At 50.4% G+C, this 21,795-nt stretch overlaps 1 protein-coding gene across 1 annotated transcript in view; it reads right to left on the bottom strand.

Moving 5' to 3' along the window:
- LOC105904995 (forkhead box protein N2) overlaps nucleotides 1–21,795 on the bottom strand; it is a 29,291-nt gene extending 7,496 nt beyond the window's left edge. The window contains exons 1-2 of the mRNA XM_031579049.1: nucleotides 21,548–21,795; nucleotides 5,212–5,807 (exon numbers count right to left, since the gene is read on the bottom strand). Of these exons, the coding sequence (XP_031434909.1) occupies nucleotides 5,212–5,793 (582 nt within the window). The 5' untranslated portion in view covers nucleotides 5,794–5,807; nucleotides 21,548–21,795. The remainder of the gene's footprint in view (nucleotides 1–5,211; nucleotides 5,808–21,547) is intronic.

Raw genomic sequence — 21,795 nt, 5'->3', positions numbered from 1 at the left:
ATGTTCGGTGCGTTTCATCCACGCGGTGTCTCTCCTGTTATGCATGTTCGGTGCGTTTCATCCACGCGGTGTATGACTGTTATACATGTTCGGTGCGTTTCATCCACGCGGTGTCTCTCCTGTTATGCATGTTCGGTGCGTTTCATCCACGCGGTGTATGACTGTTATGCATGTTCGGTGCGTTTCATCCACGCGGTGTCTCTCCTGTTATGCATGTTCGGTGCGTTTCATCCACGCGGTGTATGCCTGTGTGATACCAGAGGAGCTGCTGTACTCGATTGCAAATGTGCAGGAAATATATGCTGATGCTCATCAGAAGAAAAGGGTTGTATGGTTGGAAACTGTGTTTTTTTTTCAGAGGTTTGTGTGTGTATGTGTGTGTGCCAGAGAGTGCAGTGTGTGTGTGTGTGTGTGTGTGTGCCAGAGAGTGCAGTGTGTGTGTGCCAGAGAGTGCAGTGTGTGTGTGTGTGTGAGTGTGCCAGAGAGTGCAGTGTGTGTGTGTGTGTGTGTGTATGTATGTATGTGTGTGTGCCAGAGTGCAGTGTGTGTGTGTGTGTGTGTGTGTGTGTGTGTGTGTGTGTGTGTGTGTGTGTGTGTGTGTGTGTGTGTGTGTGTGTGCCAGAGAGTGCAGTGTTCTTATCATTTATCTTTCTGTGCTTTTCCAGTCCTGACTGAGGAGTGGGAGGTTGCGGGAGGGAAACCGAGAGAAAGGGAGGGGTAGAGCACGAGATGAAGAAAGAGGGAGGGAGGGAGGGAGCGAGGGAGGATGGATGAGTGGAAAACAGACCGAGAAGGGAAAGAGAGACAGGGACTTGTGTGAAGGAGATGGACAGAGACGCTACAGAAAGAGAGAAGGAGGGAAGAGAAAGAGAAAGAGGGAAGAGAGAGAGAGAGAGAGAGAGAGAGGAAAGAGAAAGAGAAAGAGAAAGAGAGAGAGAGAGGGAAGAGAGAGAGGGAGGGAGATAAGTGACTGGAGGGGGGGGGGGGGGGGGGTGGAGAAATATAACCTTGACTCAGATTACCAGTCGACTCATAAACAGGAAGGAGGAAGCGTTGCCGCGGCAACCAAAACCAGGCAGTGTCATTTGAAACCCACAGCGCTGCTCACTCGGCAGACGGATGGGGTTGGCTGGGATGGAGCGGTGCGACGCGGCACAGTGAGGATGCTAGCGCTAGCCACTGGCCTCTCCTGGGCTGGGGAAATATCAGTCCCCCGGTCGGTCACGGCGGCGCCCCCCGGTGCTTTCGGTGACTCAGTTTTGGGTGTTGTGGCAGGTCTGAGTGAGGTCATTCACTGGTGTGTGTGTGTGTGTGTGTGTGTGTGTGTGTGTGTGTGTGTGTGTGTGTGTGTGATGTTCATGAGTCTGTGGCAGGTCTGAGTGAGGTCATTCACCGGCTCACAAAAGCCCCACAAACGCTCTGGTTTCAGTTTGTGCCTTTTCAAAAAGACGTGGAAAGCCCAGGGGGAGAAAATCACTGTTTGATGTCTGCTGTATCCCCAACACTGGTGTGTGTGTGTGTGTGTGTGTGTGTGTGTGTGATGTCTGCTGTATCACTGGTGTGTGTGATGTCTGCTGTATCACCAACACTGGTGTGTGTGTGTGTGTGATGTCTGCTCTATCACTGGTGTGTGTGATGTCTGCTGTATCACCAACACTGGTGTGTGTGTGTGTGTGTGTGTGTGTGTGTGTGTGTGGTCTGCCGTTTCACCAACACTGGTGTGTGTGTGTGTGTGTGTGTGTGTGTGTGTGTGTGTGTGTGTGATGTCTGCTGTTTCACCAACACTGGTTGGTGTGTGTGTGTGTGTGTGTGTGTTGTCTGCTGTATCACTGGTGTGTGTGTGTGTGTGTGTGTGTGTGTGTTGTCTGCTGTATCACTGGTGTGTGTGTGTGTGTGTGTGTGTGTGTGTGTGTGTGTGTGTGTGTGAGATGTCTGCTGTATCACCAACACTGGTGTGTGTGTGTGTGTGTGTGTGTGTGTGTGTTGTCTGCTGTATCACCAACACTGGTGCTCAAACGATTCCAACATTCTGGTTCCGTAGCCACTCCCATCTCTACATGACTAGCCAATCCTAACCCACAGTAACAATCAACCACCTGTCCTATTGGCTCTGAAGTCCACCGCTAAAGCACTCTAATGGAGACAACAAACATGTGTGTGTGTGTGTGTGTGTGATTTACCAGGAATCAATGATCAATATTGATCAGTAAAGTCAGGGGATGAGAAGATGCCGTTGGTGCATTCCATTACTAGAAGCGTTGGGTGAACACAACTTCAAGAGCACAGGTCTTGTGACTTGTTGTGTTTCCTGGGACCTGAACCCATGAACTTTGATATGTTGTACTTTGCTCAATGAGCCAAAGGCCAAAGTTCTCCACAGCTGAGGAACTGAAGAGCTGTGCTGCTCCAGACACAGAGGTGTGTGTGTGTGAGAGCTGTGCACAGAGGTGTGTGTGAGAGCTGTGCTGCTCCAGACACAGAGGTGTGTGTGTGTGTGTGTGTGTGTGTGTGTGTGTGTGTGTGTGTGTGTGTGAGAGAGCTGTGCACAGAGGTGTGTGTGAGAGCTGTGCACAGAGGTGTGTGTGAGAGCTGTGCACAGAGGTGTGTGTGAGAGCTGTGCTGTTCCAGACCCACAGAGGTGTGTGTGTGTGTGTGTGTGTGTGTGTGTGTGTGTGTGTGTGTGTGTGTGTGTGTGAGAGAAGCGCGGCCCCGACAGCTGCGGAGGGGGAAGGCTAGCGCCTGTTTGTTTTTATTCTTTGGCTGTTTTCAAGGTTGACTTCAGCCACCTGCAGTCACTGAGGGCACTACTGATCCACTGCTCTTGTGCCTTCTCATTATCACAGCTCTCTCTCTCTCTCTCTGTACTCTCTTGTACTGTTGCCCTCAGGGAGACGCTTTAGGACCATCATAGCAAAAACAGACAGGCTGAGAAACAGCTTCTATCCCAGAGCCATCATAGCACTTAACAATGCACAAAACTGACCTGTATTTGTCTCTCTGTTGTGTTATATGTCTTGTGTTTTTATAGTGTAAATATGTATATATATATATATATATATATATATATATATATATATATATGTTCAATCTATATTTGTATTGTTTTTGTGTCTGAGAGCTGCTACCTTAATTTCGTTGTACTTGTGCAATGACAAATAAATATATTCTATTCTCTCTCTCTCTCTCTCAAATGGCACTTGTGGGTAAACAGTATTTTGTGTGTGTGTGTGTGTGTGTGTGTCACTGCCCTCTTGCTGGGTTGTGTGTGTGTTTCCTCTGGGACTCTGACCTTGACCAGATTCCAGCCTTATCACCACGATGAGAGGGCAGTGGAGGGGCCAACTGGTGCACACTGGCACACACACACCAGTGGCACACACTCACCGGTGGCACACTGCAACTAGAACACTCACCCTAACACACACCATGACTGCAGGAGGTCCAGGCAGGGATCAGGGTAATCATAGCTAACAAAGACTAAAACTAAAACTAGCCGTGACAAAATAATGTCTGAAACTGAAATTTAAAAAAACACCACTAAATAAAAAAACTGCAACGAACAATGCAACACAAACTAAAACGAAATGGAATTGCAGGTAAAATCAGATGTTTTCACTTCCCCCCTTGATTTGCACTGTGGTTGGTATTTCACTTTGTCCTGTTCCGTTTGGCTCCTTAAGAGAGACACTGGACTTATAAAAAGGGTTAATTCAATAAATACATTATTTGGAGTCATAAATTCTTCCATCCCACCCTTTTCAGCTTCTCTAAATCAAGGCTTTCCTGATAATACTTGAAGAAACTCAAACCAACATCAAAGGTAAATACAAACAGATCTAGCACCAGTCAGTTCCTCCAAATGAAAGTGAAACTAAAACTACTGAAGCAATCATAAAACTAAACTGTAAGACTAAATAAAAGTATAAATGTCAACACCATAATAACTCTGCATGAGATAGACTTCAACTGGCTGAAATGCATGCTTCTACGCCACAAACTGTTCTAAGATACACGTGTTTGCTGTCAACAGCCACGTTTGAATGTTACACGGACCGTGACCTCTCTCGACCTCTACACCAGCAGAAGATTCAATACGCAGGGTTCCTACAGCTTTAGGCAATTTAAATTTAAGAATTTTTTTATGCCACTTAGAATGAAACTTAAGACCAACTTTACAATAACCAAAATTGAAGAAAAACACATCATCTTGATCGTGACACCAGTATGCTGATCCAGCTGTGTGGTTTTAGTGGTTTGGTTGAGGCTCTCCTCACACATGAGAACAAACACGTTCTTGTTAGCGTCCGCAACAAGCTGATCTGAGATCCAAACCTGCTGATATAGGCCGTCAAATCACCACGCAAGTGGACCAAATACATTGCCTGGGACCCGTTTCAGCCATGCCGCAAAATCTTGGTTGAATAGTCGATCACTTCCCCATGTCCTCGCTAGCTAGCAGACAGTGCCTCTGCTCTGGGCAGCTGGCCGCAAACAAAATATGAATATTAAAAATACTTTCCTACTTTCCATGTCTTCGCATTTTTATGACTTTTGACAGATTGATTTAAGACACTTCAATACCAATTATGCCTATTTTTTAGATTAATGAATGAATTCAATGCCTTTTAAGACTTTTTAAGGATCTGCGGGAACCCCTTCAAACAGTCACCTCCATCTCACATCAACTCCGACCCACTATACACTCACCACAAGCACAGAATCATCCACACTACCACTACGCTCACTCACCACAAGAGGCATCTTCAAACCTACAGACCTTCTAATGTCTTCCATTGGAAAGGTCACCAAAAAAAGCACACTTCCCACAGCACAGCTCTCCAGTTCTCTCTCTCTCTCTACACTCATAGTTCTACAGTAGGGGCCTGGACTCAATGGTGTGTGGCAATCAATAGAAATAGAAATAGAAATACAAGTGGAAGCCATAATGAGTTTTAGAGAGGGAATCCCATCACAAACATGCCAAAGCCCCTTTCCTCCTTCTTCCTCCTCCTCCTCCTCCTCCTCCTCCTCATGGAGAGGGGTGGGGGTGTGTGTGTGTGTGCGTGTGTGTGCGTGTGTGTGCGTGTGTGTGTGTGTGCGTGTGTGTGTGTGTGCGTGTGCGTGTGTGTGTGTGCGTGTGTGTGTGTGTGTTCTGTAGCTCCGACTGGGAGAGTGGTCCAGGGGGAATTCATCGGGTCTGGCTTCACTCACCTTCCCAAGGCTCTTCTCCACTTTGCGGAAGCATTTGTTGAGGGACAGGTTGTGGCGCACCGAGTTCTTCCAGCCAGTGGGGGCGCTGGAGAAGTAGGGGAAGTGCTCGAGGATCCAGCCGTAGATGTCCTTGACGGGCAGCGACTTGCTGGGCGAGTGCTCGATGGCCATGTAGATGAGCAGCGAGAACGAGAAGGGGGGCTTGGACTTCACAGAGTCCCGCTCCGCACCCCGGCCAGTCCCGCCCGTGGAGGATGACGACGACGACGACGAAGACGAAGACGAGGCGGACAGTGGGCCGGCGGGGTCGCCCTCGATGTCGAAGAGCGGGCTGCCGCCGCTGGGCGTGGCCTCGCCTGGCCCGCCCAGCGTGAAGTTCTGCAGCAGGTTCTCGTGGAGCCAGTTGAGGTTGGTGAGCTCCTCGTCGGCGGCCGCCTGGTCCAGCCGCGTGGCCAGCGGGCTGGAGGCGCACTCGGCCTCGGGCAGGGTGCCCGCGCCTCCCCACGGTCCCCGCAGCCCCTCCTCCACCACCCCAGGGCTCTCGGCTTTCTTATCCGGAGACATCCCGATGATTGGACCCATTAAACCGAGACGGTCTGCGGGAGCACGAGAAGAAGAAAGGAAAGGGGGAGAAAGAGGACAAAATGGGTTAATGGCTTTTAAAATGTACTACATGCAAAATTAAACTGCGTATAACAAGGTACTCTGGTCTAAGGCTGTGAAAACATAAAGTGCATTGTTTAGGCTAGCTATGTTAACTCAGTAAGGGGATAATGCTCCCTACACCACTTAGAAACAGTGACATTAGTTATCAGCCATCAGATTCTTCAGGTTCTTCAGCATCTGAGAAGCCTCTGACGGAGAGGCTCCCCTCCCCTCCCCTCCCCTCCCCTCCTCTCCCCTCCTCTCCTCTCCTCTCCTCTCCTCTCCTCTCCTCTCCTCTCCTCTCCTCTCCTCTCCTCTCCCTCCCCTCCCCTCCCCTCCCCTCCCCTCCCCTCTCCTCCCCTCCCCTCTCCTCTCCTCCCCTCTCCTCTCCTCTCCTCCCCTCTGGGTGCTCCAGTCTTAAGCGGAAGGCTCTCTTTAAGGGGTCCTGCTCAAGTGGCTCGGGATGATCGCTCTCTCGGCCTCTCATCGCCGCCTACCTCGCCTTCGAGTCTCCGCGCAGCTGCTCGTTAGCCTCTGACGAGCATGAAACGAGCCGCTGCAACCAAGAGGCCATAACTGAGACGAGATGAGAGGGGGGAAGGATGCTTCACATTAATGAAGGGGTTTCCAGAGGCAAGCCTCGCCTCACGCTCTCTACTGTACCAGGAGAGAGGTCAGCCGCCGCAGCCTCTGGGTGCAGAGAGGAGACCTCCACTGCACAGAGACTGATGGAGAGAGAGACCTCCACTGCACAGAGACTGAAAGAGAGAGAGAGAGAGAGAGAGACCTCCACTGCACAGAGACTGAGGAGAGAGAGAGAGAGACCTCCACTGCACAGAGACTGAGGAGAGAGAGAGACCTCCACTGCACAGAGACTGAGGAGAGAGACCTCCACTGCACAGAGACTGAGAGAGAGAGAGAGAGAGAGACCTCCACTGCACAGAGACTGAAGAGAGAGAGAGAGAGAGAGAGAGAGAGAGACCTCCACTGCACAGAGACTGAGGGAGAGACCTCCACTGCACAGAGACTGAGGAGAGAGAGAGAGAGAGAGAGAGAGACCTCCACTGCACAGAGACTGATGGAGAGAGAGAGACCTCCACTGCACAGAGACTGAGGGAGAGAGAGAGAGAGAGAGACCTCCACTGCACAGAGACTGAGGAGAGAGAGAGAGAGAGAGAGACCTCCACTGCACAGAGACTGAGGAGAGAGAGAGAGAGAGAGAGAGAGGAGAGAGAGAGACCTCCACTGCACAGAGACTGAGAGAGAAAGAGAGAGAGAGAGAGAGAGAGAGAGAGAGAGAGAGAGAGAGAGAGAGACCTCCACTGCACAGAGACTGAGAGAGAAAGAGAGAGAGAGAGAGAGACCTCCACTGCACAGAGACTGAGGGAGAAAGAGAGAGAGAGAGAGAGAGAGAGAGAGAGAGACCTCCACTGCACAGTGACTGAGAGAGAAAGAGAGAGAGAGACCTCCAACACACAGAGACTGAGGGAGAAAGAGAGAGAGAGAGAGAGAGAGAGAGGAGACCTCCACTGCACAGAGACTGAAAGAGAGAGAGAGAGACCTCCACTGCATAGAGACTGAGGGGAGAGAGAGAGAGAGAGAGAGAGAGAGAGAGAGACCTCCACTGCAACGAGACTGAGGGAGCAGAAGAAAAAAAAAAAAAAGAAAGAGAACGCAGCGCACCTGCCACGGCTCCGTCTAGGTGTGACATGAATGAGGCCAAATAGACATGAGCGCTCCACAGTCTGAATGCAGCCGGCAGCCTCGGCTAATCTGACTGAAGCCATTAAGTCATTCCAGACAAAAGACAAGTCACCGGCGCTCCTCTGCACTTACTTCAGAGAAGTCAAAATAGTGATGCCCCACTTCAGTTAGGTCAAAGCCAACCCGTAACACCCATGTATTACCTCACATGCCGTAAAAATAATTATGGACTTCAAGCAGTGGGGGAAGAGCAGGCGAGAGAGAGAAAGAGAGAGAGAGAGAGAGAGAGAGAGAGAGCGAGAGGAAAAAGAGAGAGATGAATGGATGAGTGGAGAGAGAGAGAGAGAGAGAGAGAGAGAGAGAGAGGGTGAGAGAGAGAGAGAGGGTGATGAATGGATGAGTGGAGAGAGAGAGAGGGTGAGAGAGAGAGAGAGATGAATGGATGAGTGGAGAGAGAGAGAGAGAGGGTGAGAGAGAGAGAGAGAGAGAGAGAGGAGAAGAGAGAGAGAGAGAGAGAGAGAGATGAATGGATGAGTGGAGAGAGAGAGAGAGAGAGGGTGAGAGAGAGAGAGAGATGAATGGATGAGTGGAGAGAAAGAAAGAGCTGCTGGTCAAATGAAGCGGCAGCACTGAGAGAGAAAGAAAGAGCTGCTGGTCAAATGAAGCGGCAGCGCGGCGAGATGCCCCTCCTGTCTGCTCACACCAAGCTGTAATCTATGCCCTACACGTCACCATGACAACCATGCTGTCACTTCAATTAAGGGAGGGAAGCAGAGAGCAAGACAGAGAAAGAGAGGGAGGCAGGGAGGGAGAGAGAGAGGGAGAGAGAGAGAGAGAAAGGGAGGGAGAGAGAGAGAGAGACAGAGAAAAAGGGAGGGAGAGAGAGAGAGAGAGAGAGAGGGGGAGAGAGAAGAACAAAACAGACACTCAGTGACAGACAGCAGCGAGCGAGTTGAGGGGTCCTCCAACCTGCCCTCATTCTGACTATCAGCATCCACACCCCCCTGAATGCTCACCCACCCACCCACCCACCCACCCACCCGGGCAGACAGGCAGACAGGCAGGCCACCCCCTCACTGGCACACCCAGCATGGGCACCAGACGTCCCAGTCTGGCCTGGATTTGGAGGGGGGGGGGGGAGTATATGGACACATTCTGAATCTGGCGAGGGCTTTTTTCCCCCCACTGGCTTTCAAGTGCAGAAGTGGGTCAGGCTAAGGACATAACCTACTGCTTACCAGTGAGAGGGAGAGAGGGGGAGAGGGAGAGGGAGAGAGAGAGGGGGAGAGAGAGGGAGAGGAAGAGAGGGAGAGAGATAGGGAGAAGAGACCGAGTGAGAGACAGGTGCACCCCCACAACGGTCTCCTAGCAGCACAGTAAGCAACTGAGTCCTACAGCGGCAGCGAGTCAGAGGCACCGCTCTGAGGAGGACCTGGGAGAGGACTGCATGAGGCACCGCTCTGAGGAGGACCTGGGAGAGGACTGCATGAGGCACCGCTCTGAGGAGGACCTGGGAGAGGACTGCATGAGGCACAGCTCTGAGGAGGACCTGGGAGAGGACTGCATGAGGCACAGCTCTGGGGAGGACTGCATGAGGCACAGCTCTGAGGAGGACCTGAGAGAGGACTGCATGAGGCACAGCTCTGAGGAGGACCTGGGAGAGGACTGCATGAGGCACCGCTCTGAGGAGGACCTGGGAGAGGACTGCATGAGGCACCGCTCTGAGGAGAGGACTGCGAGCCGACTCCATGCACTTAGGCAGGGAGCAGGAAGAGCCCGAGGCTTCCAGGACGGCTGGCCCCGGGGGTTAGGGGGGTGGAGGGGAGGTCTGGCCCCGGGGGTGAGGGGGATGGAGGGGAGGTCTGGCCCCGGGGGTTAGGGGGGTGGAGGGGAGGTCTGGCCCCGGGGGTTACGGGGGTGGAGGGGAGGGCTGGCCCCGGGGGTTACGGGGGTGGAGGGGAGGTCTGGCCCCGGGGGTTACGGGGGTGGAGGGGAGGTCTGGCCCCGGGGGTTACGGGGGTGGAGGGGAGGTTGCCGTCTCTCCTTAAAAGAAGGAGTGCCCACTGAAATCAATGCACTGAGGCCTGAGAGGGGCAGAGGGAAGTAAAGGGAAGAGAGAGAGAGAGAGAGAGAGAGAGAGAGAGAGAGAGAGAGAGAGAGAGAGAGAGAGAGAGAGAATAAGTGCAAGAACTGAGAGGAGTCATGGAAACAGTATTTAAATAAATAAGTCGTCCTGAGCCTACGATGAATCATAACTCTCAGAAAAATGGAGCCATCAGACATGTCAGGCGGCAACAGAACTGCCCAATTTCGTTAAAGCAGAGCTCCACCAAGAGCTTCCCTCACACACAGACAAACACACACACACACAGACACACACACAGACACACACACAGACACACACACAGACACACACACAGACACACACACACACACACACACACACACACACACACACACGCACACGCACACACACACACACAGACGCACTCACACAGACACACACACACACGCAGACACACACACACACAAAGAAACAGTCAATCTCCTTCCACAGGGGGAGACATAGCTGCGACATCATCTGTCTCCGAGTCGAGCTTCTCCACCGAACTTGTTCACGTCAGCACGTCTTGATAGAGAAGAACAACTAGCTGATGAAATGCCTGAGCTCGAGTTTACGAGCATGACTAAACGTCTGAGTATATGAGCTATATTTGAACGTGGCGTATTCTCAGACAGGCAAGAATAGGTGACAGGCCTATAGAGCTTTAGACATGACACACAGACACACACACACAAATGAACGATATGATGAGCACCGCCTGTGTATCCAGCAGCTGCTAAGCAACCAGAGCGGGATATATTAATCCCGATTAACGACATAAAACCCCATCACCTTGGCTCATCCACAGAGGCCCGGACATATTAACATGTGTCGAGCTCTCTCTCTGCCCATTCAACACACACACACACACACACACACACACACACACACACACACACACACACACCTTCTTCGCATTTGAATAGGCGACGGCATGAAGAGAGGCTGGGAGAGACGGAGCCACCACCACCCGGCGGTCTGAGGACGGCAAAGTGCTTTTTACGCGATTACCGCCGGTCAATTATCAGCTTTGTTATGATTATCTCCATTATCATTGCTCTTATCAAAAGGCATCAAAGCCGCTGCCGGCGCAGAGAGGCGGGCCATAATGGGCTACTTGTGACAGAGAGCAAAAGAGTGTGGGGGGAGGGGGGGGGGGTGTGTGAAGGAGGAGAGCATCCCTGTCTATGGAGAGCCCAGCACACACACACACACACAGCTGCATCTGGTGTCTCTTGGTTGGTTGTGGGAACACAAAGAACGGGGAAACCGATGAACCTTTGGCCTGCTTCGCTTCAAACGTTTCAAGCACACACATAAACAGGACAGCAGTTGCCCCAAATGGTTTAATAGCTTAATTTAAGACGTTAAAAGTCATTAGAGCATCATGGGGCCAATTAATCAGTGACTGGATCTACAGAGGTGCTGAGCCATCAGATCCAATAACACAGAGAATGGGAGGGAGAGAGAGAGAGAGAGAGAGAGAGAGAGAGAGAGAAAGAGAGAACAGTGAAATAATGACAGACATACTGACATGAGAATGTGAGGGGGAGAGAGAAAGACAGAGACACAATATGAGCAACAGTGGGAGAGACAGAAATAATGAGACATACTGACAGACATAGAGATATGAAAATGAAAGTGATAGAAAGTAACCACTGACAACATCCAGAAGACAACCAGAAAAACAACCAGAAAAACAACAAGAGCAGCAGCGGCAGCAGCAGCAGCGGCATGTTAACAACATTGATCATCTGATCACAGAGAGAGAGACGGGTTAGAGAGACAGGTTAGAGAGAGAGAGACAGAGAGAGACGGAGAGATACACATGCAGACAGTGAGCACACAACCCCCAGGCATAGCCTGCAGAAAGTTGTCCCGCCCTCACAAGGTTATCATAACAGGGGCGTTCTGCTCCTCACAGACAGGGTGTGATTGCAGACACACACACACACACACACACACACACACACACACACACACACACACACACACACACACACACACACACACACACACACACACACACACACACACACACACACACACGGCTGCAAAGAGAGCAGATAATGTAGAGAGATCAATACTGTCTAGAAGTGCTGAGGCCAGCGATACGGCGAGCACTTCACCCTCCCCAACAGCCCTGACCTAACACAATACACAAGGATGGGGGGGGGGGGGGAGACACACAGAGAGAGAGAGAGAGAGAGACAGACACACAGAGAGAGAGAGAGACACGCACACACACAGAGAGAGACAGACACACAGAGAGAGAGAGAGACACGCACACACACACAGAGAGAGAGAGACGCGCAGACACAGGGACGGGGGGAGAGACAGACACACAGAGAGAGAGAGAGACGCACACACACACAGAGAGAGAGAGAGAGACACGCACACACACACAGAGAGAGAGAGAGAGAGAGAGAGACGCACACACAGAGAGAGAGAGAGAGAGACACGCACACACACAGAGAGAGAGAAACACGCACACACACAGGGACGGGGGGAGAGACAGACACAGAGAGATAGAGAGACGCGCACACACACACACAGGGATAAAAGAGTGAGAGATCGGGACTATCCATGCTAGTCAGGCTAGTGTAGAAGATTCTAACAAAGTGTGCGACACTCAATTGTAAACTTTCAAACTGTAACCACACCTCTGACTCATGCCCTCCTCTCTCTCTCACACACACACACACACACACACACACACACACAGCTGAGGTGACGCCTTCCTCTGCAGTGAAGTGCCATTCTCCCCCACTCTTCTCCACAGACAGCCTGAAACAAACACACTTCCTCTGCAACAGGACAACAATGGCGCCTACTCACATTCCAGCGGGAGGTTGATCATCCCAGCAGTGGACTACATGCGCTCTGGCCCAGACCAACACACTGCAGTGGACTACATGACCCAGATCAACACACTGCTGTGGACTACATGACCCAGATCAACACACTGCAGTGGACTACATGACCCAGATCAACACACTGCAGTGGACTACATGAGCTCTGGCCCAGACCAACACACTGCAGTGGACTACATGACCCAGATCAACACACTGCTGTGGACTACATGAGTTCTGGCCCAGACCAACACACTGCAGTGGACTACATGACCCAGTTCAACACACTGCTGTGGACTACATGAGTTCTGGCCCAGACCAACACACTGCAGTGGACTACATGAGTTCTGGCCCAGATGGACTACATGAGCTCTGGCCCAGACCAACACACTGCAGTGGACTACATGAGTTCTGGCCCAGCCCAACACACTGCAGTGGACTACATGAGTTCTGGCCCAGACCAACACACTGCTGTGGACTACATGAGTTCTGGCCCAGATGGACTACATGAGCTCTGGCCCAGACCAACACACTGCAGTGGACTACATGAGTTCTGGCCCAGATGGACTACATGAGCTCTGGCCCAGACCAACACACTGCAGTGGACTACATGAGTTCTGGCCCAGACCAACACACTGCAGTGGACTACATGACCCAGACCAACACACTGCAGTGGACTACATGAGTTCTGGCCCAGATGGACTACATGAGCTCTGGCCCAGACCAACACACTGCTGTGGCTCCAGTTGACCTGTGAGGTCAGATTCTGCCCGCTCTTCTCGACTAGTTATGTAAACGTTGTTGCAGTGGGCAGACTCAGATACGCACTCCTGGGTCGTCAGACACTGACATGAAGAGAAGGTTACCCTCCCCCACAAACACCACCCCTCCCCCCCCCTACAAACACCACCCCTTCCTCCCCCCCCCACAAACACCCCCCCACCCCCCCCCCCTTCCCCCGCCCCCCCCCACAAACACCACCCCCCAGCCGCGATGTCACAGTTAGGGACTGAATATAGCAGCAACGCCCCCCCCCCCCCATACACACACACAGCACCACCCTTGGGTGGCACACTGGTGCGTCTCCAAACACAGATAAGCCTGGCCATTTCGAAGAACTGCCGTCCGTGGCAGCCGGCCGAGGCCCCCCGACGCCGAGCGTCAGCTGAACGGGCCGTGGCGCACGCCGAGGACTGCAGAGCGTCAGCTGAACGGGCCGTGGCGCACGCCGAGGACTGCAGGAGGTTGGCATGTGACGCAGCGGGAGGGGTAGGCTGCTAAATGGGGAACTGGGGTCTGATCAGCTACACCAAACACTCGGACAGGAAGGTCGAGCCGACGCTCATGACAAAACTATTTGGAGCCTCATTATTCACGAGACGAGGCACATAATCAACAGCCAGCTCCTGCTTTTTTCCCTCACCCTCCACATCTTTCTAATAGCAGCCCCTTGAGTTAGCCGCCGCCGCCGCCGCCGCTAAAATAGCCCTCCTGCTGACAGTGAGGAATGGATCTCCTCTGCGTTTGCAGCGTGGGCAAACAGGACGGCCAGCAGCGAGCCGACGTTACATTCAGGTCCCGCGCGCTCTCCCTTCGCTCAAAAAAGAAAAAGAAAGAGCTGTACATCACCACACAACATGCATACACACACACACACACACACACACACACACACACACACACACACACACACACACACACACACACAGAGAAAGAGCTGTTGTTTTAACTTTTATCTCTCTGCGCAGCGAGAGGGTGTTCCAGAGAGGCTGCAACCCAAGAGGAAACATCAAGCCTATCTTTGAGGAAGTTCAGTTTTTTTTCCGGGTGTTTGTTTTGTCTTTTCCCCCCCCTTTCTTTCCAACAAGCAAACCCTCACACACACACACACACACACACACACACACACACACACATCACAGAAACAAGCGAACCCTCTCTCTAAGCACCTCACAGAGACGAGCAAACCCTCTCACACACACACACACACACACCTCACAGACCCTCTCTCTAAGCACCTCACAGACACGAGCAAACCCTCTCACACACACACACACACACACACACACACACACACACCCTCTCTCTAAGCACCTCACAGAGATGGCCTGCACACCACTAGCAGGAGGGGACCTGCCCCTCAACCATAAAGGCTCCACTTACTCAGAAGGGGGGATTTTCTGCTAATTCTTCCTAAAAGCACTATAGCTTCTCTCTGGACGAAGTCCACTGGCCGCATTCCAGACTCAACTAATACATGGGGGGGGGGGGGGGGGTGGGGGTTGGACTCTGAAATGTTCACACAGGCCCCACTCAGCAATGGACCCAGCCATTTACCCCCTGAAGAAGAACAAACACAAGCTCAAATACAGGTAGGACACTGAAACACAAGACATCACCACACAACATGCATACACACACACACACACACACACACACACACACACACACACACACACACACACACACACACATAGATAGATAGGCCTCTCGAACATGAGCACAGCTGAGAATAGATGTTTCGGTGCACTGGGGGTCATGAAGGGTTTAGGGGCACTGGGGGTCATGAGTGTGGAGGGTTTGGGGGTCAGGGGTCAGGGGTCATGAAGGGTTCTGGGGCGTGCAGCATGCCTTGGAGCCGTGTGCTTCTCTCCAGGCTGAACGGGTACTGCTCACACACAGCAAGAGCACGGCAGAGCAGCCGACACACACACACACACACTCGACTAGAAGCTGTGCGCAACACACACACACACACACACACACACTAAAAGAAGGTGGAAAAAGTAGGTCCTCAGAGCTGTGAAACCACCAACTTTACCCTTCACCGTCACGCCCGTCCCAAGCCTGGCAATCAGAGCGTGACACACCAACGCACCTGCTCCATCCTCCCCGCTCTCATCGTCTGACTGAAACATGCGTCACACAGGCAAGTGTTGCATTGTGGGATGCATGTTAACACCCAAACCATATGAATAACATATATAGTCCCAGCGGCCTCTTCTGCAAGAGCTCCGGATTTAAGGATTAAGGGCAGAATTCAATTCAATTCAATACAGGCACAGTACGTGTCAAACACTAAAAACAACAATAACAACAACAACAACAACGACCCGCTCCAATCAATCAAACTTGTGTAGAAGACGCCTGTCTGTCTGTATGGCTTCCTATCTGAATGGTTGAGTTCCCTGAGCACTGTCTCTCTATTCAAAGAACAATCAGTTAAACTGAACAAAACTTAACTCAACTCTGTATTTGAGAGGCTGTAACAATGTGATTACCAAAACATTTTAAATGTGTTGAGCAATGAGGAAGTGAACCTCTCTTCGTTCACCCCAAGGCCACACCTGTCAGCTATGTCTGTCTGACCTCAAACGGCGTACCTACATAACTTCGCTTTCAGATGGGGAGGCCTGTTGAGTTCAGCAATTTGCTTGTTTTTCGCAGTTGTTTGTTGGACATCACAGCATCATCTACCTTCTGGTGGAACAATCTCCCTTTTCTGTCCTGAGGGATCTCCTCCACATCCCTACCATTGCCCTCCTGACCCGTCTCACCCAGGGCCAGCGAGCGGGGCAGTCCGCTGTCACACTGCCATCTCAATTAAACAAACCCCGTTCACTCGGCCAAGAGTGGAGCAAACAAAGAGCCATTGTTGCCCGTGACATAAGGCGCAGTCTAGGTCCTCTCTCTCTCTCTCTCTCACACTCACACTCTCTCTCTCTCTCTCTCAATCAAGCCAACGGTCACATTAGCATTGCTTACAATAGAAGAGAGTGAGAGTGCTTGCTGCTAGCGCGCATCTTAAATCCTCTCCGGCGAGCCCAGCCAGGGGGAGGGACGCTTCAAAAAGGGAGGGAAAACAGGGAGAGGAATGGGAGGGGCTCAGGGCAGCGTTGTGACAGGCTGCGAGAGGCTCAATGCACAGTCAGGGACTGTGACCAATTCAGAGATGCAAAAACACACTATGAAGTCGACTCACGGGCGCCACCAAAACAAGCTGACCCTCCTCGCGTTGGCTACACAAAAGAGCCATGTGACTGAGAAAAACACAGATAAACTACACACACACACACACACACACACACACACACACACACACACACATCAAAGAGGAGCTCACCACTCACAGGAAATCAAACCAACAGTCCCTACAATCAATCGGGAGTCACAGATCCAGTCAACTTTCACTGTACTGATGAATAGCCAAACATAAAATATCAAGTCCAAAATGACACGTGCTCTTTAGCAGGGAGGGCATAGGGAGTGTGTGTGGGGGGGGGGAGAGCAGTACAAAATTTGCAAACCAAATTCAGAGCGCAGCCACCTATATTGAATTACAGCACGCTGATGTCACGTAACCAAGACAACTGAAGCGTTGCAAGCTCATGGGGATGTCCCTCCCCCTGGTCCGTTGCTCTAGGCGATACACTATATAATGGGGATGAGGGGGGGGGGGGGGGGGAGGGGGCTAGACGATGAAAAATGTGTGCAGCTGCAGTCATTAAGAACAGTCACCTCCCAACAAAGGCCAGATAATATCAGCAGATGAGCTAGTGTGTGTGTGTGTGTGTGTGTGTGTGTGTGTCCTTGATGGAGGCAGACCAGAGGCAGACCAGAGGCTGCAGCTCAGGCTCAGAGTGGTCACCGGAGAAACCTGGCAGAGCAGTCAGGAGACACCACTAACGCCCGCACCATCACATCCACATGGAGCGCACACACACACACACACACACACACACACATCCACATGGAGCCCACAAACACACACACACACACACACACACCCACATGGAGCCCACACACACACACACACACACATCCACATGGAGCGCACAAAAACACACACACACACCCATCCACATGGAGCGCACAAAAACACCAATGAGGTTCCTGAACAAAAGCAGAGCAACTACTTTCTGAGGATTCATTTATTACTTTATTACGCTCATTCCTTAATGGGAAAAAAATGACACGTTCATTCCTCCCTCCCATAACGAGACAGAGACAGAGAGAGACAGAGACAGAGACAGAGAGGCAGAGACAGAGACAGAGACAGAGACAGAGACAGGTCCACTCCTCCCTCCCATAACGAGACAGAGACAGAGACAGAGAGACAGACAGGTCCACTCCTCCCTCTCATAACGTGCGAGAGACAGAGAGACAGAGACAGAGACAGAGACAGAGACAGAGACAGAGACAGGTCCATTCCTCCCTGCCATAACGTGCGAGAGACAGACAGGTTTCTTTGTGTGAATTCTGCAGTGAGGCACCGCAGTGATGAAATCAGACTTCAAAAGAATGATCCCCAATCCAGTGGCTCGCCTGTCTGTCAAACCCCAGACGCTGGTGCCACTGCAGGAAGGTGGCGGTGGCGGCGACGGCTTTGTCACATCCTTTCACAAACTCCTCTCAAAATGGAAAACAAAAAAAATACGTGAAAACAAATATACAAAAACAGGGTGCCATACATCGTTGTTTGGCAAATAAAACTACCACCTTCCAGTCAAGACAGTTCTCACGTAAAGACACAAACAAAGACTTGTTGTTGTCATCAAAATAACAGAAATGCAATTATGGCCTAAATAACGTTTCCATTCTTCTTCACCTATGCACACACACACACACATACACAAGGTGTAGGCTGAGCACATTCTATTTATATCGGAGGTCAACGTGATGCAGAGGCAGGGGGGAAAAAAAAAAAATCTCTCCAAGATTTTCCCGTTAACTGAATCAAGCAAAGAGGGGTTAGAGAGGTCACCACCACCACTTCCCCTGGAGTGAAACTGGAGGCTTTTTTTTTTCCATTTCTCAATGCCAACAACACAAAAGGAGCTGAGACCAGCCTCCCCCAGCCGCACCAGTCACTACGGCAGCCCAGAGAGCCAAAAATCACTCCACATCCTGACCACTGGACACTTCCCCATGCAGCTCAAAGTGCTAATTGCTTTTAAAGGGCACGGATCCCCTCCTGCTTTCAGAGGGGAGAGAATGGGGAGAGGCGTTGCGATCTCCAGTCCTTGAGTGGCCAGGTTCTCAAGCAATTAGCTTTCCTCCCCAACCACTCCACAGAGAGAGAGAGAGAGAGAGAGAGAGAGAGAGAGAGAGAGAGAGAGAGAGAGAGAGAGAGAGAGAGAGAGAGAGAGCCTAGGCAGGCAGAGAGGCAGACGCGTGGTGGCGTGATTCAACTCGTGATGATGATGATGATGAGGGTGTCTTCCCAAGGTGCACTGGGGCAACCAGATGTGGATGGCTGGAGGCTTTCTACCTACGGGTCTTGCCCCAACCACCCCCAACCATATTGCATGCGAGGCAAAACCATTGCACAATGAATGCTTCTGTGCAGGTTACCCAATTAACCTTGCTCTCTCCAGCTCTGGAGGAGTGACCCCTTTGCTTATGACAGCTTTTTTTTTTTCCTCCTCTGATGTTGTAAAGGTTTAAAGGTCAGCAGCGATGAGGAACGCGGTGCTGTTGTTAACACAGTGTCTCACAGGGTGGAATTCCCATGACTCAAGTCCTGATAAGAGTGACTTTTGAGTTAAGGAATGAGTTCAGATAATCACCCCGGAGGTGTCACAGCATTTGCATGTGAGCGTGCATGCATGCACACACACACACCATGCACACACACACAGACAAAAAAAAAAAGCCCAGCAGATGGTTTTCAAGACTTCACACAACACACAAAACACAGCGACTGCCCAGGGCCTGAGTTTCTGGCAGTAAACGGACGACAGGTTGATCATTTGAGTTTCTCCTCTTTTATCTCTGCACTCCTCGGTGTGCCGTTGATCTGGAGCAGAGTTGTCAGCAAACAACATCTGTTGAATGAAACAGGATAACTGGGGCCATTTCTTCTCCCATTAGCCTTCCCCCACCCTACTACTCCACCCCTGTCAAACCAAGCAGACAACAGAATGACAGAGAGGCACAAACACACACACACACACACACACACACACACACTCAGTTGAATTCAAACACATTGCTTAGTATCTAGGGCAGTCCTGTAAATCCATTCCATAAGGACTTGTTCCTCTGTTTTTTCCAGTGAACTCAGACATTAACCTTTTGTGCTTTGAGGTTCATACATCCGTTATTATATCCATCAGAAAACCTTTTCGGGTCGACGCAGTAGGGGGGGGGGGGGATTAGTAAACAACTTAACTGAGCAAACAGTAGCAATATAATACTAAAAATAACATGTAATGCTAATAGCATATATAAATAACAAATTTCGTTGTGTATCTAATGCACAATGACAATAAAGTCTATTCTATTCTAATAGTATCTTAAATATGCCATGTTATGACGTGTATAGTGTTCCTAGGTGCCACTTCTTAACATTGTAATAATCAGTGGCAACATTTCTCAATAACATCCTGTGCTGTAAACAAGCAAACAACTGACAACAGAGGATGCCCATCTTCCCTCTTAAGAGATTTCATGACTGATTTATACAGCTGAGGCTACCTATAGAGTCCTGAACAGTCCAAGATATATATATATAAACAAAGTATGGCCTATACAGCAGCTTCAAATCTGTCGTCATTGCTTTGGAAACTCCAGGGTTATAACGTGTGTGTTTCATCAGTGGGGCCGCTTTTCCGCGCTTTTGCTGAAAGTTATCAATGTAACAGATTGCTTCGGGTCAAGGGTCATCCGTCTGAACCATGTAGGGGGAAATATCAGCTGGGACAATGAGTTGGCGTTAAGTGGAGATAGTAAGCATTCTGTTCATTACAAAATGTTTAAATCTACCTCCTAATGCTCATCAATTTTATTTTAAACAGTTTCGTCGTACACAAAGTTCCTTAGGCTTTAATCGCATTGCATAACTCATGCCATTATTAATACCTAATCATATAGGGTAGTTAAGTCGAGTTCGTTTATAAACGAGGAGCATGTAGCCTATCTGCATGCAAACATGAGCTTTAAGTATACATGTCTAAGGTAAACTGTGTACAACATAAAGCACTCCGTTAAAATTAGAGAAGAATCAAGCGAAGTCCCTGACCTTTTCCTTTGCGAAAGTACTAAACACGTGTTTTTCTCTAAGGAGTAAGAGCCATACTTTAAAATCACCATGAAAAAGCGATTATCAAAGTCGTTTTGGTCGAACCCCGTGAAAAAAAACTACGAAGTAAACAGCAACACAAATTCGCATTTCTGCCCGACCGGCCATGTTAGCTACAAAGTTGCCCCAGTTTAGCTTCAGCGGGCAGCTGAGCTGGTTACATTGTCAGTTTTATAACGCCAGATGCACCACACATCTGTCGGGGTTGGATTAGACGAGAAGCAAGATACATTACAGACAGTTAGACAAGAGCTATACAACCAAGACGCACAATTTTGAAGACTTAAAAAACTCCAAGTATCCTAGTAACTAAGTGACAATGACGTGATAAGCCTTGATAATTTAGTGCACACAACAACAAACGGTTAGGGGAAAGTCTATTTATTTGACCTGAAACAGTTCATTTGCGCTTTGCGAACCAGTTAATGCTTTGGGTACGCTAAGAAATCTGATGCAACAATAAATGTGGCGAAGCGTTACTGTGCGTTCCAAATACCTTGCACTAATGCAAACAGTAACGTTCGCCACACGCACACAGAAATGATTTAACACTTTCGTGATCTCCGCCACTACGACTGACCACAAAAGAAGTTTTCCTTCGCTAGCAACAACACAGCTAACTAGCTACGACCGACCAACCACATGGGCACTCCGGAAAAGTGTTGTTATTTCATTTGTTTATTCTGCGAACGTAAAACACAGCATACTCAGATACAATGCCTGAGTGTTACTACATATTCAAATACAGCCACAAGGCACTGTCGTGAATAGGAGAAATGCAGGAAATGTCCGTCCGGGCTACCATGCTTGCTACAACGATACAACTGGCTACGTTACTGTGACATGAGTCAGTTTTCCTCTTAGCATTAGCGGAAAACTAAGAAAACAAATGTGTTTGGTTTACTAACTACAAAACACCACATGAAAAACTCTAATACGTGTACTTACATTCATACACGCTGTGCCTGTGAAGCAATATAATTCAGGTTCTCTGTTCAATGTGTTCTCGTTTAGATGCCTGTCTGCTTGGACTGAATCAGAGAGCAGCAGCTGCTTCCTCCATCCGCGCGGCGAACAGATCACGCCGCTCAAGCCGCACGGCAACGCTACCAAACCCTGCGCCGTCGCCAAGGCAACAGACCTACTTCAGCCAATCAAACCCCCTCCCCTCGTACATCCCCCTGGCAACTGCCGCA

This window comes from Clupea harengus, chromosome 13, assembly GCF_900700415.2.
Source record: "Clupea harengus chromosome 13, Ch_v2.0.2, whole genome shotgun sequence".
Taxonomy (NCBI): Eukaryota; Metazoa; Chordata; class Actinopteri; order Clupeiformes; family Clupeidae; genus Clupea; species Clupea harengus.
This window is presented reverse-complemented; position numbering and strand designations above follow the sequence as displayed.